Genomic DNA, 27,766 nt, shown 5'->3' with positions numbered 1-27,766 from the left:
AACTATGCGAAAGTACTTTTTGAACTGTAAAGGGGTATGTAAATTTAAGATCATTAATTCCATAGTCATAGAAATAGGCAATGTGGTGGTTTTCATACTCTGTTCCTTACAGCCCAGGATTCCAGAGGTATCTCAGAGACAGCAGCAGTAAGGCACACACAAAAGAGGGGTAGAAATTCCAGACCCTCTCCCAATGCAGTTCAATTAGAACAACCCCCATTTATTTTATTTATTCTGCTGTTATAAAAAAGATTTGAGAACAAGTATCTAGTTTGTGTGTACTTCTAAGACATTGTAAGTTTATCCTGTGATGATTTGTGTGATTCATTGTCCTTTGTGATACTGACTTTCCCCTTTTCCGTTTGACAGACAGACATTCTAGTCCTGAGCTGTGATCTGATAACAGATGTTGCATTACATGAGGTTGTGGACCTATTCAGAGCTCATGATGCATCACTCGCCATGTTAATGAGAAAAGGCCAAGATGGCTTACAGCCAGTTCCAGGTCAAAAAGGGAAAAAAAAAGCAGGTAAGCAGGCTAGAGTTTGGTGTATTTGTTTGTCGAGTTTTTATAATTATTATTATCATTCATACTTTCACTTAAGAAATATTTATTGAGAATTGACTGCACGGTAGACACTATACTAGGGGTTGATGGCATAAAGTCAAATAAGACACAGTCCTTGACTTAAAGAAGCTTATAACTATTGATTAGATTCTGTACTGTCCAAGAGACTTTTGTCTGCAGAGAGGAACACTCGGAAGTGTTTGCATTGTGTTTAAGGCTCAAGTAATTGAATACATATACCTAAGAAACAAAAAATTAATTTAAAATCAATTTTTAAAAAATATTTAACCTTTGATTACAAATTAAATTAGATATCTTTAAACAATTAAAATTTCTATTACAAATTTTAGTATGGTTGATTCTTTTGAATACTCCAGTCATCCTAAATAACCAATAAACAAAATAGTCATTAATCATGTTTTGTCTTCTTAGGATTAAAACATACTTATCTTGATATTTTCCTAGGACTCTAGTATTAGGTTATTACTATTTTTTTTTAATTTTCAAAGAGTTATAGTAATCTTTACCAGACCAAAAAGAAAAGAAAGAATACTCTAGTCCAGCCAGGGTTATAGAATTTGGGTTTTTGACCTTTTTTACTGATTTTCAGTCAAGGTACAGTTAGTGTTTGCTTTTCGCAGAGTATTTTGAACCTCAGTCACTGATTCTGTGACTGGCCTACTTTTAATAACTGAACTTATGACGAAAAAGCTTTATTAGATCATACTTTTCACATAGGTCTTAGTTTTCCCTAGAATGATGTGTTTTTCCCCTGGAGTTTCTTCCTGAAATGATGTGTTCTTTAAGTTTTGCTTAGCCAGCATTACATAATCCATTGTCCTGTCATTATATATTGACATAGTCTGTTACAACTATTGAAGCTATGTCTGGCTTATTACTATCTGACTACTAGTAATGGAGCCACCTAGAATGTTCATTCCTAGGATCTGAGTAATGTAGTTTATACTTTTAGCTCTCTTATTCAGGATATTTGGTTAACTTATAATTTTGGATTATAGCATTGAAACTTGTTTCTAGTTGCTTTTTGTGTTCAAGTGATCACTGTTGCAGATTAATTGTTGGGTCCTCTGTTATTATGTATGCTTCTCATGTGGATCAGTCTTTTTGTGGTTTTTTTAACTTATTTTTATTGAAGTACCATCAGTTACAATGTGTCAATTTCTGGTGTATAACACAATGTCCCAGTCATGCATATACATACATATATTCATTTTCATATTCTTCATTAAAGGTTATTACAAGATATTGAACATACAGTCCTTTTGTTCTTGATATAGTTTCTACTTTTGAGAGGTCTGTTTTGTTTACTCACAATCCCCATATTCAGCCTTTACTACCTACACAGAAACATCTTTATAAACAGATGTTTTATAAATATTAGTATTTTGTTTCTTTTTTTATACTCTTCTATTTATAATGATTTAAAATATCAAATACTCTATTATAGTTACTCTTCTTGGTATTATAACTTTTTAGTACATTGCGTATTAGCTTTTCTCTCTCAAGTATCATTATAAATGCATAGCTTTTCACAATTTTATTTTAAATTAACTGTAAGTATTATCTAAACACCCATTTTAAAATGTTTTGACACTAAAATTGTCAGAGTGTGGCTAGTGGAAGTTCCTTTAAGCTGGCTCTTCTATTCTCTTTGAAAAAGTATGATGTACACTGGTGACTGTAGCAAGTTACCAGTGTATATCATACACTACAGTTACATAGATAGAGTGTGAGTTTGGAGGGCAAGGAAGCAGGAAATGATACTGGAGAGAATAAAGAGTTTGAACTCTATGCCCAAAATAGTGGGAAGTTGTTTGAGTAATTTTAAACAAGAGAATGTCATAATTGGATTTGTGTTTTTTTAAGTTTTTTTTATTCTTAACATGAAATTCTGAACTCCTCAGTATTTATATTTTGTTATATTGAGGGCTAAGTTTCACCTAAATGATTGAGTTTTAAATTCTTCCCATGGAATGCTATGCATTTAAATGATAAGCATTTTAAAAAAGAATCCTAACTTTCTCAGATTGTATATTTGGTCTGCCTCTTGGTTGCTCTTGTGTGCCAGAACAGGCAGCAGTCCTCTGTCTCAGATACTATTTAATAGTCTAGATCCCTTAGGTCCAAGTTTCCCAAATGGTGCCCTTACAGGCTTATAGGAGAATGGCTAATGGCTAGATGTTTCAGGAGCCGTCTTTCTCCCCCTGCCACTTCCTTCTAATAAATACTGAGGGTGGCAGGATCAAATTTATGTGTGGATTCTTTGGACTGTTTTTTCCTCCTTCAAGCCTTTACATGTGATGTTCTCTGCAAGAAATGTTCCCCACCTCCCTTCCCTGCAACACGTGCGTTCTACATCTAGCTTAGCCTTCAAGTTAGTTGCTGAGAGAGGCTTTCCTTGACCCTCTAATATGAAATTACAGCCCGTTGTTGCCTAAGTGTAGGCAGCCCTACTCTCTCTTATTTACTCTCTCTTCTAGACTATAAACTCCATGAGAGCAGGGGTCATATCTATTTTATTCTCTTTATCACCAGCACCTGGCTCAATTATGGCCCATGGTGCACATCAGTAGGTATTATTGAATGGTTGAGGGGCCCTGCCTATAAAGACACCTCTTATTGCCCCCCCAGATAAGAGAAAGTAAACTCAAGCTTATAGCTGTTTAAATCTTAAAAATTTGAGTCTGAGGTGTAGTTGGATTCATGAATGGACATTATAAGAAGCTGAGTTTATAATGATTTCAGCAATATAGCTTTAGCACACTAACACTACACTGTCTTAATTTGTGTTTAGAAATGTTTTCAAGATTTTTAAATAAATAGCTACTGCTGTAGCATGGTTGTTAAAAGCACAGGTTCTAGAGTTCAGACTGTGAGGGCTTCAGTGCTCAAAGAATGTGTGGTCTTCAAGGGAGGGTATAGCTCAGTAGTAGAGCACATGCTTAGTGTGCACGAGGTCCTGGGTTCAATCCCCAGTACCTCCATTAAAAAATAAATAAACCTAATTACCTCCCCCTTCTTGCCCCCTCTCCCCCTCCAATAACTATATAGTCTTCAGCAAATTATCTAACTGACCAACCTGAACTTAATTTTCTTTAGCTGTAAAAGTGAGACTGAATCCTTTGAGAATTTTTGTGTGAGAATTAAATGAGATGTTTGTAAAGCATGCAATCTACTGCTTGAAAGAGTACAGTTGGCCCTCTGTATCCAGGTTTTGTAATGTGGATTCAACCAACAGGTTGTGTAAAGATAATTTACATTTACCATCCCTTGCTTGTTAGAAAATACAAAATTTCCTCCTTTCTCAATTTCGATTAGAACATAGTATATTTATTTTGCTTTATTACAGATAACATGGTTATTAAGGGGCCTTTTTTCCTGGACATTCCTCTGTGCAAATGTTTAATGCTATTAAGATTTTGTGGCATAAATTATTAACTGTTATCTCTACAGTTCCACCATGCCTCTTGGGATATTTGAAATGGAAAAAGTTCTGGGAAATTTTTATAATTGTTCTTAACCTATCCAGTTCACTGAAGTATTTCTCAAACTCCTCCCTAATTATCAGAGGTACATATAGCATTGGTCTAGACAAGAATCAGTATGTATCAGTGTGCTTCAGAATCTCAGAAGTGAAAGCTGTCACTTGGTTGTCACCTCTCAATCAGCTTAGCTATCTCTGCACTAACACATGTTGGCCGGCAGGTCTGAGTCTGTATTTCTTTTGCTTCAGGTTCTTTTATTTCTCTCAAAGCTCTATTGCAAAAAACAAAGAAAAAAAAAAAAACTTTCTACTCCTGCCTGGGCTTCTGCTTTATCTATTTTTTCTTCTCAATTCCCATTCTTTCTGTCCTCCGCCCCCACCTTTTTCTTAAATATATCCAACAAGTGACTTGAAATCCCTGGATACTCAAAACTGAAATTCTTGTGATTGAGGGAACAGTATACAGAAATAAGTTCAAATATGTTAGAATTTGTAAATCACAATGTGACAAGTACAATAATAGGAGCATGTGCAAAATACAGGGAGCAATTTAATGTCTCAGTTACAGGAAAATATGTTTAAAGGCATGATATTTGAAAAGAAAGAGAGAGGAGGGTGTAGCTCAGTGGTAGAGCATGCATGAGGTTCTGGGTTCAAGCCCCAGTACCTCCATTAAATAAATAGATAAATAAACCTAATTATCACCGCCAAAAAAAGGATTAATTAAAAAAAAAAAAAGAAAAGAAGGAGATGAGCAATTTATTTATGTGCAGACAAGGTAGTTGGTATGAAATCAGATCCCTGACTAACAAATGCATTAGATTTTGATGTGGTCATTGAATTTAGGACATACTATACATAAAATCTATTCTAAGCCCTATGTGGGAAACAAAAATAATCAGGATTTGCTCTCAAGGTAAAATCCAATAAATAAGGCTAGGTAGTTTTATGTTTACCAAGTTTTTATATCCATCTGCATAGCCTAATATGGACAGTTGTTCAAGATCACATCAGTGGTAAGTGGTAGAATCAGAACTTGAAGCCTTGCCTTCTGACTCTATAGCCTAGGTTCTCTTTTTATGTCTTTTTTTTTTTAATTTAGTTTCTTATTTTGATCAAGATTCCTATGCCTATAATTTAAAAAGTGATACATTTATCCAAAGTATAATGGATAAATAGCAGCTCCCGCTCTATTTATCCTCATTTCACTCAGAGACAGCCACTTTTTAAAAACATTTTCAACTGATTTTTTTTTGCATTTAACCCCACATCTCAAATAACATGCTTTTGTTTTCTACGTCTTGGTATTTTTAATTTTAGGAATTCTTAGTTTACTTCCTACTATGGAATTTAAATATTTATTTCTATTTTACCATGCCCTCTGCTCCCACCATGCACATGCACACACACATATATCACATCTTCTTTATCATCTATTGATGGGTACTTAGGTTGTTTCCATATCTTCATTATTGTAAATAACGCTATGAACATTGGGATGCATGTATCTTTATGGAAATGCAAATCAAAACCACAATAAGATATCACCTCATATCTATCCGAATGACTATCTTAAAAAAGATCACAAATAACAAGTGTTTTTTGTTGAGAAAAGGGAACCCTTGTGAACTACTGGTGGAAATGTAACTTGATGCAGCCAGTGGAAAACAGTATGGAGGTTCCTCAAAAAACTAAAAATAGAGCTACCATATGATCCAGCAGTTCTACTCTTGGGTAATCTTATCCCTTGCCAACTCACTATTGTCCCCATCTAAGGTAATACCCATTCTGAATCTGTTTTCTTCTTTACAGCCTCCTTCTCCTCCTTCTCGGTAAGCAAGGCTTATACGAGAGACGCCGCTGTGGGAGAGAAGGAGAAACGGAGAACGAAGGAGGAGATAGCGGGAGACGAGAGCCGAGGAGGAGAGAGGAAGGAGGAGGGAGGAGGGGAGGGGAGGAGGAGAGAGGAAGGAGGGAAGGAAGAGAGGAAGAGAAGAAGAAGTAGAAGAAAGAAGAAGAAGAAAAAGAAGCCTCCTAGGAGAAGAAGGAAGAAGAATCAAGTCCGGCCAATGCGCCTATGGCTTCCTCCTCCTCCTTCCGCCGCTCGGCAGGCTGCTTCTTCGTTCTATCCTAGTCTGCTTCTTCGTTCGTTCTTTTTATCTTCCTCTTCTTCTTCTTCTTCTTCTCTTCTTTTTCTCTTCTTCTATCTTCTCCTCTTCCTCTTCTCCTTCCTCTTCCTCTTCTCCTTCTTCTTCTTCCTCTTCTCCTTCTCCTCCCCCTCCTTCGTTGTTTTCCTTTATCTCAGCTTTGTGTATTCTAAAAATATATGTATATATTTTAGTTGCTTCTAATTTTATAAAAAAAGATAGCATAATGGATGTAATCTTCTGGGACTTATTTTTTTCCTGAATATTATATTACTAAGATTCATCCTTATTGTTATATGCAGCTACAGTTTCTTCATTTTGAGTGCTATACAAAATTATGCTGTATAAATACACTGTGGTTTATTTATTCACTTTCTGAACAGTGGGGGTTTAGATTGATTCCAAATTTTTGCTTTTATGACCAGTGCTGTTATGAACATTTGTGTACATGTTGGATAGTGGGCACATGTAAGAGTTTCTTAATAGAATTACCAGGTTGTAGAATATATGAATGTTCACTTTTGAGGGTAGTGCTAAACTGTTTTACTCTTTTCCAAAATGGTTATATCAGTTTACTCAACTAAATCAGCAATTTAAAAGGATTCATTGCTCCATCTACTCTCTAGCACTTGGTATTGCCAGACTCTTTGTGTCAATTGAACAGGAGTAAAATGGTATCTTATCTCATTTTGATCTTATGTACATTTCCTTGATCTGTTGAGGCTGACTATCTCCATTTGTTCACTGGTCGTATTTATTTTCTCTTCTGTGAAATGCCTGTTTTTATATTTTGTCCAGTTTTCAATGAGTTATTCGCACTTTTCTTACTGATTTGTATTTGTACCAATCCTTTGTCAGTTGGATGTGCTGCAAGTACATTTTCCCAAAATAAAATGGAAAAACTTTTCTCCCTTTAAAATGTCTGCTAATGAACAAAAGTTCTGAATCATATAATCAGATTTATCAAAATCTTAAAAACACTTTTTGTGTCTTGTTAAAGAGCTCCCTTCCTTCTACAGGTTCTGAACAATATTAACATATTTTCTATTGAAAATTTTAAAATTTTATACTTGACACATAATTTCTTGATCCACCTAGAGTTGTGTTTTATGTATGGTGTAAGGTTGGCATCCAGCTTAATCTCTTTTTCCATATAGATGACCCTTTTTCCTTGCTCCTTTTATTAAAGAGATCCTCCATTTTCCAAGGAGAAAGGGAGATAATCTTCTAGAAGACATGTTACAGACTTACGTAACCTAATCAGAAAAGTAACATCGCATTACTTTTGCCACTTTTTGTTGGTTAGAAGCAAGTTGCTAGGCGAGCCCATACTGAAGGGGAGGAGATACAGAAGGGTTTAAATGCCAGGAAGCAGTTATCCTCTTAGAGCCTGAGTACCACAGCTGGACTCACTAATATGTCTAAGGCCTTAGCTGTGACAGCCGAGTTTCTCTTTCCACTTAGTCTCTCATCATACAGTAGGCTAGCCCAGGTTTGCTCACATGGCGGCAGCAGCAGGTTCTAAGAGAATGAGAGAAGAAGCTACAAGGTTTCTTGAGATCTAAACTCAGAACTCACATTGTGTCACTTCCTCTGCACTCTTGTTAGTCAAAGCTAGTCACTAGGCCAGCCTAGATATAAACGATGGAGAACTAAGCTTACTTCATTTTTTTTTTCTTGTGAGCACTTTTATTTCCTCAAAAAAATTTTTTTGTGTGGTAAAAAACACAGAACGTAAAATTTACCATTTCTGTTTAAATGTATAGTTCAGTGGTATTAAATACATTTATAATGCTGTGCAACCATCACCACCATCCATCTCCATAACTTCTCATGTTGTAAAACTGAAACTTTATAACCATTAAACATAATTTCTCATTTCCCCCTCCTCCCAGCCCCTGGTAGATACTATCTACTTTCTGTCTGTATGATTTTGACTACTTTAAGTACCATATATAAGTGGAATCATACAGTATTTGTCTTTTGTCATTGGCTTATTTCACTTAATATAATGTCCTCAAGATTCTTCCGTGTTGCAGCATATTACAGAATTTCCTTACTTTTTAAGGCTGAATAATATTCTCTTATATGTATATACCACATTTTGCTTATCTATTTAATCTATTGATGGACATTTGGGTTTCGTCTACATTTTAGCTATTGTGAGTAATGCTGCTATGAACATGGGTATAAAGTATCTTTTAAAGACCTTTTAATTTTGGGGGGTAAACTACCCAGAAGTGGAATTGCTGGATCATATGACAATTCCATTTTTAATTTCTCGAGGAACCACCGTGATGTTTTCCACAGTGACTACCATTTTACATTCTAGACTTTATTACCTGATGAGAAGAGCTACAACAAATTTATGACCCTTTTAAATATACTACATACACTATTAGTTTTGATTCACTAATATTTTTTTCAGGATTCTTATATTTATACAATGAGTGAATTTGCCTGTAATTTTCCTTTCTCATATCTTTGTCTGGTTTTGGCATCAGAATTATGCTGGCCTCATAAAATGAGATGGAATTCTCCACTCCAAACATAATACCTGTCACAGGGATGGTGTACAAATATATTTATTGGGGGGAAAGTTATAGCTCAAGTGGTAGAGTGCATGCTTAGCATGCACATACACAACCTGGGTTCAATCCCCAGTACCTCCTCCAAAAATAAGTAAATGAATAAACCTAACTACCTCCCTGCCAAGAAAAAGTAAAGAGAAAGAAAAAAATGTTTTTAATATTAACAACAAATATATTTATTAGTTGAATGAATGGATGGATAAATTATAGAGGCGACAGAAGGATCAGAGAAGTAAAAAACAACTGAAAAAATATATGAATAGTTGATTGTGACAGAATTTTTCAAAATGGAAGTTCATAGTTCTAACTGCCTTTTTAACCTTATTTGTGTTGAATCTCATAGGATGGACATTCTAAAGTTCCTGCTCTGCTCCCCAAGTGGAATTCACTTTGTTAAAGCAGAACAGAAAGAAACCTGTCCAAGTTTCTATAATTTGTATCATATTCTGAGGTCCCAGTTACTATGGTAGCTACAAAGAAGCAAATACAAGGAAGAGGGGCGCCTGAGAGTGAGGGACATGTGACTGGAGTGAAACATAGCTGAAAAATTGACTTGTTGAATATTATTGCTCCCAGGACATTCAGTAATTCAAGGTTTTTGTGGCCCTAAGGAGTTGGATAGGGTAAGCACTCCAAATTATATCCAAAAATAACATCTCTGTGTTATTTCTTTTTAAAAATGTTGGCTTGTAATCAGACCTTTGCAGACTTTGTTATATTCTCAAGTTTCCATGTAATGGATGAATTGATATATGTCAAAGTTGCTGTGTGGCATTTGAAATTCTTTGAAAAATTTAGCTTCAATTGAAATTCTCTGTAAAACTTATCTTGAAATTGATATTATTCATCCTTCTTTCTTTGGAGTTCACTCATTTTGATTATTGAAAAAAATGTATCTTTTTATGATAGTTTCTCCCTATTCAGATTAAAACACTGCATGGAAGATAACCAGAAACCATCTGAAAGAATGAATGCTTTCAAGCACCTGAGCTGAACACATTATACACTTGAGTAAAACATTTGGTTCTGGGTACATAGGCAGCTGCGGTCAACAGGGAAGCATGTTCAGTTATACAGTAGCCATTGTCTGTCAATTGGAGGTAGACAAATTCATCTTTAGAGATACCATTTTTCCTAGAGCTCAACTTTCAGTTTCTCCCTTTCAAAGAAGTATCAAGTCATTGTTTTATTTGATTGTTGTGAGGATCGAATGAGACCATATATTTTGTTTCATTTTTAAAATTTAAACAGTTTTATTTAATGTTTTAGTTAATAGCAGTATTATAAGAGCTTTACAAATATTAACTCATTTAGTCTTCATAACAAGCCTGTGAGGTAGGTGTAGGCACTGTTACTCCCATTTTACAGATGAAACTGAGGAATAGTTTTAGTATCTTGCTCAAAAACATACAACTAGTAAGTGGGATTCATAACCAGGTAGTCTAGCTTCAGAGGGTCTCTCCTTAATCATTATGCTATGCTGCCTTTATGTGAAAATGCTTTTTTTTTTTTTTTTTTTTTAGTTTTTAAAATTAAAAAAAATTTTTTAGGAGGGGAGGTAGTTAGGTTTACTTATTTTATTTATTTTTAGAGGAAGTACTGGTGATTGAACCCAGGACCTTGTGTATACTAAACATGCGCTCTACCACTTGAGCTATACCCTCCTCCCTTGAAAATTCTTTTGTAAGCTTAAATAGATACTGTATAGATGTTAGTAGATTTTATTGTGTCCAGCACTATACTAGATGTTATGGGAGGTATAAAGAAATCAGAAGTTGGCTTTGAAGAGTTTGTAATCTTGTTGGGGGAAAGAAATATAACACAGAAGACAGCAATAATATGGCAGCCTATAAAATCATTGTCTACTAGAGAACTTTCCACGTCTAGTAAATAGTCACCTTATTTTCTTTAAATGCTCCCATACACAGCATAAAATCTAGTACATAATAAACATATAGTTAATGTTGGTTAAATGTGGATGTCCTTAAATGCTATTTGCATTTTCACAGTGAGCAGACTTAGGTTGTTATTTGTAGAGAAAGAATTCCTTGTTCACTATCTTTCTGTGCCTTGCAGTGGACTTGTGATTAATCTGTTTAGTTTGGCTAAGCAATATCTTGACTGCCCCTCTTTTTTTTTTTTTTTTTTTTACTTTTAATTTTTAATTTTAGTTTTGACAAATAAAAATTATATATATTTAAGGTATAGAGTGTGATATTTTGATATATGTAGACATTGTGAAATGGTTATGACAATCAAACTAATTAACATTCCATCACCTCCTTAACTTTTCATTTTTGAAATAATTTTGCATTTACAGAAAGGTTACAGGAGTAGTACAAAGAACTCGTATATCCTTTACCCAGATTCCCTAGATGTTAACATTTGTTCTCTTATTCTCCCACTTTCCCTCTTATGTATTCAGTATATGTCAGATGTATATATAATATATTATATATGTAATTATTACTTTTCCGAGCTGTTTGAGAATAAATTGTAGATATGATTCTCTTTGCCTTTAGTATATCAATGTGTATTTTTTCCCCACACCCCAAAAGGACAGTCTCTTAAAACAGGGAATTACATTGCTACAATACTTTAATCTACAAACCTTGTTCAGACTTCACCAGTTAACCTAATAATATTCTTTAGAGCAATACAAAAAAAATTTTAATTACTGTGGTGAGTATGTGTTACATAACACTCACTCTTATATTTGGTTCCAAGAGCAATGTAAGCAGGTGCCCTATCCTCTGACTTAATCATGCAGTTGGGGCAAATGGCTTTGTTTGATTTTCCTTTTTTTGTGTGATTCAGTGGAGCAGCGAGACTTCGTTGGAGTGGACAGCACAGGAAAGAGGCTGCTCTTCATGGCTAATGAAGCAGACTTGGATGAGGAGCTGGTCATTAAGGGATCCATCCTGCAGAAGTAAGCCCTGAGGTTTTTCTTTTTGGCAATTTTCCTTGTCTTAAAACAAAATAAAACCACCCAGTGGATGGGAAAGAGGGAATGAAAACTAGATTATACTGTGTGAAATTGACAAAAGTATGTGAATGTTTTCCCATGAGATAGAATGGAAGCTTTTCTTCACCACACAAACTTAGCTTTTCCTTATGTCTTTTCCTGCCAAGGTAGAGTCAAATCCTGTATAAGAGTGGGGCAAAGCAGCTGTGGGGAGAACAGAGAATAGGACTATCTTTCTGACAGTGTTATAGAACTTCCTATTTTTAAATTATGGTAAACACAAAACACAAAATTTACCACCTTAATTAAGTGTATAACTTAGTAGTATATTCATATTGTTGTGAAACTGATCTCCAGAACCTTTTATCTTGCAAACCTGAAGCTCTTTATTCATTACACAACAACTTTCCTTTATCTCCTCTCCCCAACCCTGGCAATCACCATTTGATTTCTGTTTCTCTGAATTTGACTACTTTAAGTACCACTTATAAGTAGAATCATACAGGATTTATCTTTTTGTTACTGGCTTATTTCACTTAGTATAATGTCCTCAGGGTTTATCCACATTGTAGCATGTGTCAGAATTTCATTCCTTTTTAAGGCTGCATAATATTCCATTGCATGTATATACCACATTTTGTTTATCTGTTCACCTGTCAATGGACATTTGGGTTGCTTCTACCTCTTGACTATTGTGAATAATGCTGCAGTGAACATGGGTGTGCAAATACCCCTTCGAGGTCCTGCTTTGAATTCTGGATATATACCTGGCTGTGGGATTGCTGGATTATTTGATAGTTCCTATTTTTCATTTTTTGAGTAACCTCCATACTATTTTCCATTTTATGATCCCACCAACAGTGCATAAGGGTTCTAATTTCTCCACATCCTAACCAACACTTGTTCTTTTTTTTTTTTTTTTTTTTTTTTTTGATAGTAGTCATCCTAGTGGCTACACATAGGCAACCTAGTCACATTTTCTTCAGACAGCGTTTTATTGACTGCTTGCTCAGCTTGGACTTCAGAAACCACTATACTCAGAGCTTTACTGCCTGATGCCAATACATAGGAATGCTTAGTAAATGTTTGGAGCTGGATGAAACAAATGTGAGAGGAATAAATTGGGAAATTAAAAAAAAAATTTTTTTTTGCTATCCAGCTCAACAGAGGTAGGAGACATATTTAATATTTTAATGAAAATGAAATTAAACTCTAGTATCAGTTGGCCCAATTACCCCTGTGGATAAGAGTTCTATATAAGAGCCTTGATTGTCTCATCTGTAAAAATGGGTTTAATAATAATAGGGCTGTTGTGGGGAATAAATGTATGTAAAACATTTAGCACAATGCCTGTTACACAGTGAGTGACCAAAACATAGTAGACACCACCTATAAATAAACAATTCTTGAAAAACACATGCATAGTATCACTTCTGGATTAAAATGCCTGGTTCTGATTGCATCACAGAATTTCCTACTAGTTTCTACTTAAATGTGAAAAATTAATTTAAAAAACTGGTAGAAATTTCAACAGCAGCAAAATAGGATAATTAAACTTACTAAAATTTAAAAATTGGTGACAAGGAAAGAAACAAGATTCTGGTAAGGAATAGAAGGGAATAAAGTTAGGCTCCCAACTCCACCCTATCACCACTCTCCAGAAGCCATATTGATGTGTTAATGAAATCCTGCAAATTCTCACTAATAGCTCCAAATCTGGAAAGAAGCAAACTGAGTAAATATCTGTGCATTTACCTTCTTCTGTCTGAGAAGCAGTGGGAACAACTGCTGGGGAATAAATGATGAAACAGGGAAAATGATTAACGAGGTTGACTCTAACAGAAACAAAACATCTAAGCCTAAACAAAGAATAGGTGAAATCAAATGAATAATATGAAACTGGAGACAGTCCTTTCGTAGAATGGGGTATACCTCATATGTATGTGGAATGAGACAAGAATACTTAACAGAATCTCAGTAAAGAGAAATAATTGAACAAAGACTCTACAGTACCTTTGTGTGTTCCCTATACCTTTTCCATCCCTCCCACTCACATCATTCACCGAAGCCGTAGAATACAAAATAACCAGCACTCACGTGGTAGCCAGTCTTAGATATAGGAGGATGAGAGATAAGAATTCATCCGTATTATATCAAAATAAGTAAAACGAGTGTGAGGAAGACCACAAGAATCAGTGTGTAGCTATGCAAACATACAGCAAAAATGAAAGCAAAGAAAAATGCCCCACCAAAAGACAAAAACCTATCCTCTGAAAAATATAACTCAATGAATAGAAAGAATTTCCTTGCAAATATACAATTCTTCAAGTGCAAAACAACTAAATAGAATGTAAATGTAATAAATAAGAGTTCAGTGATGAGATGATAAAACAACAAAATGAGATAAAAGAAGATACAGAACTAAGAAAATAAATTGAGGACCAAATAACTTAATTATATAATTAACTAAAAAACAGCAAAGAATAGAATTGACACCACTGAAAATCAAATTATATATATAGATGAAAGTTTTAAGATATTCGATAACTTTTTTGAAAACAAAATGATTGAAATTAGAATCTAACAGAAATAAAAGACAAAGATGATTCAATATACAGAGAACTGAGCAGGTGACTGAAAGATGCACTCAAAAATATAAGGACTTCTTGGTAAAGTAATTTAATTTAAATATTTTAATATAAATATATAAGGACTGGGTAAATATGACTTCTGAAACCTCACTAAAGTAACAGTAAAGGAATTTTAGAAAGCTGTAAATCCAGAAGGCTAAAGAAAATAGCAACAACAAAAATTGGGAAACAGAAAAGCAGGACAGTTTAGGATACCTGAGAAAGCTGAATGCTAAGCCAGAAGTGGGGAAGCTGAGGTGCAAACTGATTTGCACTACAAAGCTCTCAAAAGAGTTAAGATTCAACAGTCCCAAGTACATGTAGTAGTGAGGGTAAAAACAGGATTACTTGAAAGTTTGTCCAAAAGTAGATCCTCAGATTTCCTCCCCTAAATGTCACAACTCTAACATGAGACCGGAGAGTTATTCTCAGAAGAGGATAAATAGAGGAACTCTCAATTGGGGCACCAGGCATAGATGAGGTTGGAGATACTATGCAGAAAGTGAGGATTAAGTGAATGTACGTTCTGAGGTCCTCAGCTTTCTTCTTCCACTTGGCTCCTAAATACTAGCAGCCAGGCTTGCACCTGTCAAGCAAAGACATTAGAAGACTTTTCTCTGTGGGAGCAGAGTCCAAGAGGATAGACCAAAGAAAGATACTGTCATCGGGAGTTCCCAACAGATAACCCACTTCTCGGATCAACCTACATTAAATTTTAGAGTTGACGAAGCCAACTACATATTCAGCGCTCCCAACCAGATATTTACTGTGCCAATCTTAAAATCTGGGCCAAAAAAATGCAAGGATTACCAGATCTAGAGGTCAGAACAAATTAATGGGGTGGGGTGGGGGGGAACAATAGATCAACTTGAAGGAAACAAATTATGCAGAAAGAAGAAAAATTAAAAAAAGATAACATTTGTTAATATTTGAGCAGCTGAGTGCCACTATTCTAGGAGCTAGAGATACAGCAGTGAACAAAATACACTAAAATCCTTCCCCTCATTGAGAAATGAGAGAATATTGTATTCATGAACTTAAAAGCAGGATGCTATACTTAAAAAGGAACATTTAGAGAACATGTACTGATACTAAGGTGAAAAATTTAATAGAAAAGTTGGGAAATTTTCTTTGAAAAATTTTTCACAAAGCAGAATAAAACAACAAATTGATGAAAAATAGAGAAATGGTAAGAATATTAAAGGGGCAGCTGAAAAGGTCCAATATTTGATTAGGAGTTCCAGAAAGAAAAAACAGAAAATGAAGGAGGAAGAAATCATGAATGAAATGATACAAAAGAATTTTCTCCAAGTGTAAGAAGCTGGGTTTCTAGACTGAAAGGAAACAGTGTCCAGCAAAATGCATGAGAAAAAAAAAAAAAACATGTAAAGTTGTCTTTGTGAAATGTTATAACTCTGATGCAAAGAGAAAATCCTACAAGCTTCCAGAGAGGAGAGGGATATCATATATAAGGGAATTAAAATATTTGCTTTCAGTTTCTTAACAGCAACACTAGAAACTCTAAAAAAGTGGAAGAATGCTTTCAAAATTCTTAAATCTATATCTAGTCAAACTATTAAATATGGGAGTAGAATAAGAACCTTTCAGGGATTTGCTTTCCATGCATCTGTTTCAGAAAGTTGCAAGAGTGTATGTAACACCAAAACCCTGGCATAAGCTAAGAAAAAGACACAGGATGTAGGAAAAAGGATCCCTAACATAATGATGAAGGGAGATATCAGGATAAGACCTGTGTACCCAGGATAGATGGCAACCAGACCAGATTAGAATAGGTCAGAAAGCTTTAAGAAACATTTCTTCAAGGTGTTCATATTTTTTCTGATGGATATGGTAAAATACTTGATGTGTGTCAACATTTTGAGAGGAGTTCTGAGCACCTGGTAGTTAGTTTTGGGTTAAATTATTGGTAAGTATCTAGAAAACTAAGAAATAAGACAATTAAGTAATGCCAACCTCCAAAGCACACCCCCAAAAAAGTGCCAAGGCAAACAACAAAAATGTTCAGGAAAAAAAAATCATTAGTTGCTAATGGCTCAGGTGTAATAATGTTATATATGCTTAATAATGTAATCACCGACTCTTGCCAAAATTATGATATAATTTCGTTGGAATAATGAGAGGGAAGGTTAGTGTGTTGGAGACATGAGAAAAGAAAAGAGAGATAAACTTCCTCTTTCATAGTTAATAGCTAATACCTAAGGCTGGAGTCATAATAACTTAAACATTGATTATTGAGCTAACTAAAATAATAAAACAATTATATTGGAAAGGTAGAAGGTACAAGAAGTACGGATATATGTGGTGGGGGCAGGACTGATGATGAAAGGAAGCTAAATCCTCGTCTTACATAGTGGGAAGTCAGCAGATAATATCTGAATTGGAAAACCAAGAAATACCAATATTAGAATGTTATTAGAAATTTGAATAGAAATATTAAATGGATGCACTGAAAGAAGGTGTTTCTGGGGAACAGAAAATGGGGAAGAAAGGGAATGGAAGACTGAAATTCTTCATTTCTCCAATTTAAAAAGTATTAAAAACAAGAAAGATATGTACCCCCTTGGAGACTAAGAAGCCTAAGGATCCAGAGTGAGGAGGATTAAGGGTAGTGTTATTTCTAAAGATACATTCCAATGAATGAAGACATTTCTGTATTTTACTCTTGCTTTGGGGACGAGACCTTTCTTGGTTTAGTAGCCATGGCATAGATGCCTGCTGGACAGTATTCCAGCGGGGGAGAGTCTTTGCTTTTGTTGGATGAAGCCAGGTTACCCAGAACACTTTCTACAGTGGACATAGCTAATGGCTTTTGTTGAATTGTTTATTTCTTCTTACTCAATTGCAAACACAAACCTAACTGAACTCCCTAACCTTTCTATTCTGTTTAATTTTTGTGGTAGTTTTAAAGATATATTTATAAATCCTTTGATACAGCTCTTCTGAAGAAAACTCCCCTAGAGTGTAAGCTGGACTTGTTTTACTGAATAGAATATGGCAGAAGTGATGGGATGTCACTTCCAAAATTTAAGTTATAAAAAGACTGCAGCTTCTGTCTTTGGTGCCCACTCATGCTCTCTTGCTCTGTCTTTAATCACTTACTGTGGGGAAATCAGCTGCTGTGTCATGACACAGCTCTAGGAAAATGGCTAGCTGCCATGTCATGAGGGTGTTCAGGTAGAAACCCATGTGATGAGGAGCTGAGCACTGCCAACAACCATATAAGTGAGCTTGGAAGCAGATATTCTGAGACCTGTCAACAGCCATGTTGAAAGTAGATTGTTCTCCAGTAGAGCCTTGAGATGACTATAGTCCCAGCCAACAGCTTGACTGCAACCTCATGAGAGAACCTGAGTCAGAACCACTAAGCTCAATCACTCCTCAATTCCAGAAACTGAGATAATAAATGTTTGTTATTTTAAGCCTCTGAGTTTGAGGCAATTTATTATACAACTATAGATGACCAATAAAATCCTAAATATCTAAGCTTTGAATTAAGAGTTTCTTAGAAACAATGAAGTTGAAAGACATGTGGGGGCTGGGGATAGGATGTGCTCATATAGCACAGTTCCTTATCTTTCAGCCTTAAGTTGCTCCTCACATATCCTTGAAAGAAGGGAAAGTCAGGTAGCTCCATGTGGGATGCATCCTGCCTCAGCTGGCTGCCTTTGCTAAGATCTTGGACAAACCACTGGCTCCATCGAAAACATAAAGACAATGGACACTCATCCTATGGTGTTGCTAAACTTCAAGGCTTTTGTATTTAAATATTGTCAACAAATAGTCCCAATTTTTCTATCTTGTGTTTCTAGAGAGTGGGGGAGGCCTGGGTTAGAATAAATTCCTGAGGAAAAGAACTACCTCTTGGCCCATGGTATCCATTGCTGTAGTGCCATATAATAGACATAGAGATACACTACCTAGGTCCCCCTTTAAGGAAGGACTCGTTACTTAGCTACAGGGAGTGTAGTCAGCAGATAGCCTCTATCTGTCATTAGCTTCAGGATCAGTCTTATCTATAAAGAACCACATTGGCTGAAGTCATGCCCTTGCTGGGGCAATCTGAATCCCATGACTGAATGAGGAAGGCATATAAAGGCTCGGCCATTTTGACAGGCAATACTTGCTTCAGAACTCTCTGCTGGATTGGCCAACATTTTGTAGAACTGGCACCTCCGTTAGTTTTTCCTCCACCCAATCTTGCTTCCTCCCTTCCTTACTCAAGTGTTGATCCCTAATAAACATCTTGCATCCCACATTCTGCTTCAGCATCACTTCTAGAAAATCCAGTCTTCAACACACAGTGACATAGTTTTCCCTGTGGTTTGCCACTGCCTGTTAAAGCACGTTTTCTCACCCTTGGAGTAATCATTCTTTCAGTGGTAGAATTAAACTGCCTGAGTAATTAAGCTGTTTTGTTTCTCTAAAAGCAAACCTGTTGCATTGGCCTCTGCATGTATAAAAACCATGATGAATGTTATCTAATAATATTTGTGCCTCTTAAAACTCCCAACTGAACATGTACCAAAACCCATATATCTATTCAATCAGTCTTTCCAGCCTCACACTCCTATAAGCGTTGATTTCTTGTCTGTCCTTTTTACAAGACCAATAGTTCTCAACCCTAGGGAGCATATTTTAAAATGCTGGTGTCTGAGACCCACCCCTAAGAGGTTATTATTTAAATGGTCTGGCATAGGATGGGTTTGTTTTTTTTTTTAAGTTCCTTGGGTGATTCTAATGTACAATGTTGAAAACCGCTGTACTCATCACTGTTCAGTTTACCAAAGTTTGTGGCCCATTAGTGCTACTCTATTAATATTTGATAAAGAGACAGTCATTTTTTTTAATTGAGTTATAGTCAGTTTACAATGTTGAGTCAATTTCCAGTGTAGAGCACAATTTTTCAGTTATACATGAACATACTTATATTTGTTGTCATATTCTTTTTTGCTGTGAGCTACCACAAGATCTTGTATATATTTCCCTGTGCTATACAGTATAATCTTGTTTATCTATTCTACATATGCCTGTCAGTATCTATAAATTTCAAACTCCCAGTCTGTCCTTTCCCACCTATCTCCCCACTGGCAACCACAAGTTTGTATTCTATGTCTATGAGTGTGTTTCTGTTTGGTATTTATGTTCTTTTGTTTGTTGGTTGGTTTTTTAGATTCCACATATGAGCAATCTCATATGGTATTTTTCTTTCTCTTTCTGGCTTCACTTAGAATGACATTCTCCAGGGACATCCATGTTGCTGCAAATGGCATTATGTTGTCATTTTTTATGGCTGAATAGTATTCCATTGTATAAATATACCACATCTTCTTTATCCAGTCATCTGTTGATGGACATTTAGGCTGTTTTCATGTCTTGGTTATTGTAAATAGTGCTGCTATGAACATTGGGGTGCAGGTGTCTTTTTGAAGTAGGGTTCCTTCTGGATATATGCCCAGGAGTGGGATTCCTGGGTCATATGGTAAGTCTATTACTAGTCTTTTGAGGAATCTCCATACTGTTTTTCACAGTGGCTACACCAAACTGCATTCCCACCAGCAGTGTAGGAAGGTTCCCTTTTCTCCACAGACTCTCCAGCATTTGTCTTTTGTGGACTTTTGAATGATGGCCATTCTGGCTGATGTGAGGTGATACCTCGTAGTTTTGATTTGCATTTCTCTGATAATTAGTGATATTGAACATTTTTTCATGTGCCTATTGATCATTTGTATTTCTTCCTTGGAGAATTGCTTGTTTAGGTCTTCTGCCCATTTTTGGATTGGGTTGTTTGTTTTTTTCTTATTAAGTCATATGATCTGCTTATATATTCTGGAGATCAAGCCTTTGTTGGTTTCATCTTTTGCAAAAATTTTCTCCCATTCTGTAGGTTGTCGTTTTGTTTTGCTTATGGTTTCCTTTGCTGTGCAGAAGCTTGTAAGTTTCATTAGGTCCCATTTGTTTATTCTTGCTTTTATTTCTATTGCTTGGGTAGACTGCCCTAGGAGAACATTTTTGAGAAGTGTGTGAGATAATGTTTTGCCTATGTTTTCTTCTAGGAGGTTTATTGTATCTTGTCTTATATTTAAGTCTTTGATCCATTTTGAGTTTATTTTTGTGTATGGTTTAAGGAAGTGTTCTAGCTTCATTGACTTACATGCTGCTGTCCAGTTTTCCCAACACCATTTGCTGAAGAGACTCTTTATTCCATTGTATATTCTTGCCTCCTTTGTCGAAGATTAGTTGACCAAAAGTTTGTGGGTTCATTTTTGGGCTCTCTGTTCTGTTCCATTGGTCCATATGTCTGTTTTTGTACCAATATAGTGCTGTTTTGATGACTGTAGCTCTATAGTATTGTCTGAAGTCTGGGAGAGTTATTCCTCCAGCCTCTTTTTCTTCGGTAATAGTTTGGCAATTCTAGGTCTTTTGTGGTTCCATATAAATTTTATTATGATTTGTTCTAGTTCTGTGAAATATGTCCTGGATAATTTGATAGGGATTACATTAAATCTGTAGATTGCCTTGGGCAGTATGACCATTTTAACAATATTGATTCTTCCAATCCAGGAGCATGGGATATCTTTCCATTTTTTTAAGTCTTCTTTAATTTCCTTAATCAATGTTTTATAGTTCTTTATGTATAAGTCTTTCACCTCCTTGGTTAGACTTATTCCTAGGTATTTTATTACTTTGGGTGCTATTTTAAAGGGGATTGTTTCTTTATTTTTTCCTGTTGATTCATCATTAGTGTAAAGAAATGCAACTGATTTTTGTACGTTAATCTTGTAACCTGCTACCTGGCTGAATTCTTCGATTAGTTCTAGTAATTTTTGTGTGGCCCTTTTAGGGTTTTCTATGTATAGTATCATGTCATCGGCATATAGTGACACTTTTACCTCTTCTTTTCCAGTGTGGATCCCTTTTATTTCTCTCTCTTGCCTGATTGCTGTGGCTAGGACTTCCAAGACTATGTTGAATAGTAGAGGAAGTGGACATCTTTGAGGTGCCCTTATCCTGACTATCACAGTCTTCTTGTATCTGTCATATGAATACATACCATCATTTATTTAACCATATCCAGTATTTTGGGCATTTGGATCATTTCTAATTACCTGGCACTAGGTTTTTTAAGTTAGGTTTATTGGGCCATCATTTATATACAGTAAACTTTACTCTTTGTAGTATTCAGTTCTGTGTATTTGAGAAAAGTAGGTACAAATACCTCGTATGTCTGTGGTTCCTGGGATGGTGTCCTCTCATGCTAGTTCACACTCAATCTTTAGAAATGTGTTAAGAATTTAAACTGAATTCTTAATCGGTTGTATGACAGCCCTGTCTTCCTTCCCTGCTGAGCCATACATAGGTGAGCTGGTGTTGATAGTCTCATATCTCCTTGGAGGCTCTTGTCTTTCCTTAGATTTCTGACTACTTGGTTGCCCTGTGATAAGCTCAAGAGAAGTTATGGTTTTATAGATTATTTAGTTTTGTTGTTGTTGTTAAGATGAGAGCAACTCTTTCCAGCTTTTTAAATCTTATATGGAGGACAGAAGTCCTAGCATTTGATTTTCCTTTCCTTTCCTTTCCTTTCCTTTCCTTTCCTTTCCTTTCCTTCCCTTCCCTTCCCTTCCCTTCCTTCCCTTCCCTTCCTTCCCTTCCCTTCCCTTCCCTTCCCTTCCCCTTCCCTTTCCCTTTACCTTTCCTTTCCTATTCCTTCCTTTCCTTTCCTTTCCTTTCCTTTCCTTTCCTTTCCTTTCCTTTTCCTTCCTTCCTTCTTTCCTTCCTTCTTTCCTTCCTTCCTTTCTTTTCTTCTTTCTTTCTTTTCTTTCTTCTTTCTTTCTTCTTCTCTTTCTTTCTTCTTACCAGTTTTATTGAAATATAATTCACAAAACATACAGTTCACCCATTTAAAGCATACAGTTCCATGGTTTTTAATATATTCACCAGGTTGTGTACCCATTACCACAATCAATTTTTAAAGCATTTTTGCTACCCACAAAAGAAACCTGGTACCCATTAAGTCACTACCTATTTCTACCCAGTCCTCCCCTCCTACCCTACGCAACCACTGATCTACTTTCTGTCTATATATATTTGCCAATTCTGAACATTTCACATAAATGCAACCATACAATATGTGGCCTTTTGTGACTTGCTCCTTTCACTTAGCCTAATATTTTGAAGGTTCATCTACATTGGCGCTTACATCAATACTACTCAGCCATAAAAAAAAATAAAACAATGCCATGTGCAGCAACATGCATGGACCTGGAGATTGTCATTCTAAGGGAAGTCAGAGCAAGAAAAATACCCTATGATATCACTTATATGTAGAATTTTTTAAAAAGGACACAAATGAACTTACCTACAAAACAGACTCACAGACATAGAGAATAAACTTATGGTTACCAGCAGGTAAAGGAGGTGGGAAGGGATAAATTGGGAATTCAAAATTTGCACCTCTTGGAGAGTGATGGAAATGTTAGCTATCTTGATTGTGGTGGGGGTTTCATTGGTGTATGCATCTATCAAAATTCATCAAATTGTACGTCTGAAATATGTGTAGTTTACTGTACAGGAATCATCCCACAATAAAGGTGTTAAAAATACTTCATTCCTTCTTATTATTGAATAATATTTTATTGTATGGATATATCACATATGAGTTATCCATTATTTATCAGTTGATGTTGGCACTTGATTTTAAATATCTTTTATTCTACCAATGAATCATTAGAGATTTCATTATCCAGAATTTTGAAGGATCCCCCAAAGAGCATAAAGCATACTTATTTCCTCAGACAACTTCTATGCATGTCAAAGAGACATGACCAACTCTGTGGTGGGAAATAGTAGATGCCCACCATTTACTTGTTAGATTGAATTAGAAAATACTATACATATTTCAGACTTTTAAAAATCATAGCTCGTAGACTTCTTAAAAATCATAGTTCTCACAATAAGTGAGCAAATTTGTTTGTTACCAAATCTGGGTAGATGGTTGATTTGGGAGATAGTAATAATTCAGTGGACTCATTTAATTTCACATTGACTTTTAATATTGTTACTTGAATTTGGGGCTGTAAGCAAGCTCTAAGTCCTCAAGAGAAGTGTTCATAAATTCAGATCGTATTTATCTTCCTGATAAACTCTGGAAAAGATACTGAGTTTTTATATTTCTGGTGTCAGGACTGTAAGGTCAACTGCCATTTCATATCAAAAGGATATTTCCTGTATTCTTGCAGTTTAGTCTCAGTGCTGTCAACACATAGCTCTTTCCCAAGTATGAAGTCAAGCATCAGAGATACTAGGGTTCTCGTCTTTCACTTAGGTGGTCATGTCTATCAGAGAGAGCCTGCTTTTCGTAGGACATCAGGAAAGGATGATGGTTGTGGTGATGGTGATGGTGGTGATGATGATGATAGCAACTATGGTTTTTGAAATTTTGTGCCAGGCATTGTGTTAAAGGCTTTTTTACAATAACCCTATGAAATAAGTACTATTATATGCCATTTTACAGATGAGGAAATGAATGAGGATTAGTTAGAAATAAGAAATCTCAGTAAATATTTGTTGAATGAATGAGTGGGAAGTCACCTAGTGACCAGCTATGATTAAGGGTCTGTAATCTAGGGCTTTGGTACTCTGTGATGAATGTTTGGGTATAGAACAAGGATAGGCAAACTTTTTCTATAAGGGCAGTTAGTAAATGTTTTAGATTTTGCAGGTCATATTGTCTCTGTTGCATTTATTCAGCTCTGCTGTTATAGCACAAAAGCATCCATAGGTATGTAACAGTTGAGTTGGCTGTGTTCCAATAAAACTTTATCCACACAAACAGGCAGCAGGGCCATTCAACTGGCAGACTGTAGTTTACCACCCCGAATAGAGTTCTTTTTTTCTCTCTCTATATAAAGAGTATATGATGGGGCTTTGTTAATACAGCTTGTTTCTTACAACAGTCAGGATATAGCTGACTGGATCTGGAATTCTTTCTGTGAAGAAAGAAGTAAGGGGTTTGTTACAGATTTTTTTTCTAAATCTATTTATCAAAATCAAATTTTAGGAAACAGAGGGAGGTTTCTGTATATTTTAGAAGAGCTTACCATAAGATGTAATTAAATTATATCTCTTAATGTATTGAAAATATGATCTTATTTGTAGATATTTTAGAATCATAGACTGTCACAGTTAGAGATCATATTGTCCAGTTCCTGTGTTTCAGATAATGATGCTGAAAGCCAGAGAAAGAAGGATTTGTTCCATATCATTTATCTGATTAGAGACAGAGCTGGGCCTTTTGCATTAGTACTGCTTTCTACTTTTCAGGAACACACTGTTCAACTGGCAAATGTTTATTGAGTTTCCTCCTCTTGTTAAACAGCTGTTTTAGTAAAAAGGCAGGAGACCATCTCAAAGAGTTCATTAGCCTTGGTGGAAGGTAAGATTTTACATATAAAGGTTAACAAACAATAGCAAATAATATTAGATACTGAACAATTATATCCAACAGTGTTCTAAGAATTCAAAGGAGGTATCAATCCCTAGGGGCTTAGGTGGTCAGAAAAATGTAATAGGATAATTTGGATGAAGGATGGATTTGGATCAGATATGGAAAGGAACATGGGAAACTGAATCCTGTGTGGGCAGAATGCAAGAGTAAAGATGTGGAGGCAGGGTATGCAAGACTCGCTTAGGAACAGTCTGGCCCAAATGGAAGATCCCTATTGGAGAGCACTAGGAGATAAGACTGGGAGGTTAAGTTGGTACAAAAACAGAAGACCTTGAATTCTGGAGAATTATTAGAGACATTTTGAGGAAAGAAATAATGCTTTCAGTTCTGGATTCTGGAAAGGTAATCTGATAGCAGTATGCAGGATAGATCTAAGTAAGGTATAAGACCTGAAAAGTTTTGCAACGTTTGCATTGCTAAATTCTCAAAATTCCAAAGAGTAAAGAGATTGTGTCCTCTGGAATGCAGAAAGAACTACTTGTGGTCATCTATTGTTATGTGAAGCAACCTGATTCATTTATGTGTCTTTCAAGCCCTGATGTTTATGCTACATTAGAGTTGGCAAGTTTGGACATTAAGTTCCTAGAAGCCAGAATCATATGTTTCTGTAGTTATAACTGGAGGGTGGATATTGTCTCCTTTCTCTTTAGCCTCTCTGGGAACTAGTTTATTGCTCCATTCAGTGAACTCTTTAGTATATGCCTTAGTCCCAGTGGTCCCTGCCAAAGAGAGCAAGGTTTGGGCATGAAAGGAGCAAAGAAGATGGACATAACCAAGAGATAAGGTGAAAATGAAGAGCAGATGGAGGATATTTTTCCATTATACCTGTTGAGCTCAGGGCCTTGGGTAAATGCTGAGACCATTAACGCTAGATCTTCTACCAGTTTCCTAAGACTAGGTTGCGCATTTGGTTGCCGGCAAACTTTTTCTCTGCATTCCATTTTTCTGACTTGTAGTCTACACCCCAGTGATTCAGGATCTTTGGTGTGTAGTTGTAATAGGGCAGCTGGCTGGATAAATGAGCAATAAAAATGTTCACCCCATTCTTATGACCCTATTCCTATGGCTCCTCCTGGCCTCAGTGAGATGGTGGAAAAGTTAATTAGATTCAGATTTTCAAGCACTTTTTGAATATGAGAATACAATACTTCCCGTCTTTTCAAACTGAATTTTCAAAGATGAGGGCTATTTCCTATTGGGCAAACACCAAAGTTATCTTGGAAAAGGCATTTGTGTATATAAGAGAGTCAGAAACCTCTTGTTTTAAAGTTTTCTTTTATATATGTCATTGTAGAAGTAAAGGACAATGATGGTGGAATGTACATCCCATCTGTTTTCTCCCTTTCCGAGAAAGGATGCAACGTTTGCTTGATTGCAAAGTGAATGTGTTCTGTTTTGTCAGGCATATTTGGTCCTTGAAGATGAGATAATGTGAGACACTTGGAGTAGGAGTCCTGCTAAGCTGTGGTCAGGTACAGAGAATTCTCCCTCTGTCATCAGGCAGTACTGGTAACTTTACTCCAATACACCCAAATTCTTACTACCTCGGTGGATTTGGAGAAAGCACAACACTTTTTCCACTTGTCGAATTGATGCATTACTGACATGGAGCGGCATTATATGTAGTGGAAAAGAATGTTCTGGTAGAAAGAGCATGATACTAGAAATTCAAGTCCAGAGAATTTAGAATTTAGCCTTGAGGCAAAAGCTACATAACCCTGAGCAAATCACTTTGCTTCTCTAAGCGACAGTTTACCCTGCTGAAATTGTTAGTTGTTCTTTAAAGATCTTCCCTCCAGCTCTAAAATTTCTGTTTTACTTCTGAAAGACATGTGTTTTTAATAATTCATAAGTAAAGGTATTTATGCCAAATATTTAATAAGAAAATCATGTAGCTTTTCTCCAGTGTTACGTTGTTTTCTTTTGAATACTAGTCAAAATTTTTTACTGGAAGGGTAATGAAAATTTTAAAACAATTTTCTAAAGGATATGTTTTAAAATGGAATAAAATGTTCACACGTTCATCCTGGAAAGTTTAGACATTTATATGTGAGAAGACAAGAACTTAAGTCAAAGCCTCAAAAATCATGTCTGGGTCTCTATTTCTGGGACTATAGATGATGGGAAATGGGTCTACACTCTTCATTATTTTCCCGATGGTATGGAAAGTCTTGAAATATGTACTGTTTATCTAAATTAGTATTCCCCATTGCCAGTAACCAGCTATAATCCCTAAAGTACTTCTCTAATTTGCAATTTTGGGGGGAGAGGTGTGCAGTCAGGATTAAGGACCTTTCCCAAGGTATCTTGTCCAGTATAGGCACTAAGACTTTTACTCCTCTGTAATTTTGACAGTGATATAGAGTAATTTGTAAGAGAACCCCCCTGTCAGTATGCTTAAGGCTTTTCTTTTGGACTGGCTACAGACTTCAGAGAAAAATCTTCCAATCTCCTTCCTAGGTGGGTAAAAGCTGTGCTGCCAGTTCCTATCATTTCAGGGCTTCTGCAGTACAAGTGAGGTCACTTCTCAGCTTTCCTTATGGCTGGTTTAGGATTCAGCTTTCTTAGGTATGCTAAATCTTTTACCACTGTCCTTCTTTCCATCTTCCAAAATTTTGTTACTGTCCTCTCCTAATCTTTGTCCTTTGGGGTTATGCCTTCAAAAACAAAAAACCCTTCACTGTCACTTTAATGAGCTTTCAAAAGGGATAGGATTTAATGCCTATGTTTAATCGGCCATCTTTACCTGTCTCCTGTTTACTTCATTTCAGCCTCATTGTATCTTAGTCGCTTACCATCCTTTCCTCCCATCCATCCTCCCTCTGTCTTTCTCTT

At 35.9% G+C, this 27,766-nt stretch overlaps 1 protein-coding gene across 5 annotated transcripts in view; it reads left to right on the top strand.

Annotated features, from left to right (window-relative positions):
• EIF2B3 (eukaryotic translation initiation factor 2B subunit gamma) overlaps positions 1-27,766 on the top strand; it is a 104,642-nt gene that overhangs the window by 33,611 nt on the left and 43,265 nt on the right. For all 5 annotated transcript variants that reach the window (XR_004324987.1, XM_006178441.3, XM_014553982.2 and 2 more), the window contains 2 exons: positions 370-529; positions 11,629-11,740. Coding sequence is in view for 4 of the 5 variants with exons in the window: in XM_006178441.3 (XP_006178503.1) it covers positions 370-529; positions 11,629-11,740 (272 nt within the window). In the remaining variant the exon portion in view is untranslated. The remainder of the gene's footprint in view (positions 1-369; positions 530-11,628; positions 11,741-27,766) is intronic.

The sequence above is a fragment of the Camelus ferus genome, chromosome 13 (assembly GCF_009834535.1).
Source record: "Camelus ferus isolate YT-003-E chromosome 13, BCGSAC_Cfer_1.0, whole genome shotgun sequence".
In the NCBI taxonomy this organism is placed as follows: domain Eukaryota; kingdom Metazoa; phylum Chordata; class Mammalia; order Artiodactyla; family Camelidae; genus Camelus; species Camelus ferus.
This window is presented reverse-complemented; position numbering and strand designations above follow the sequence as displayed.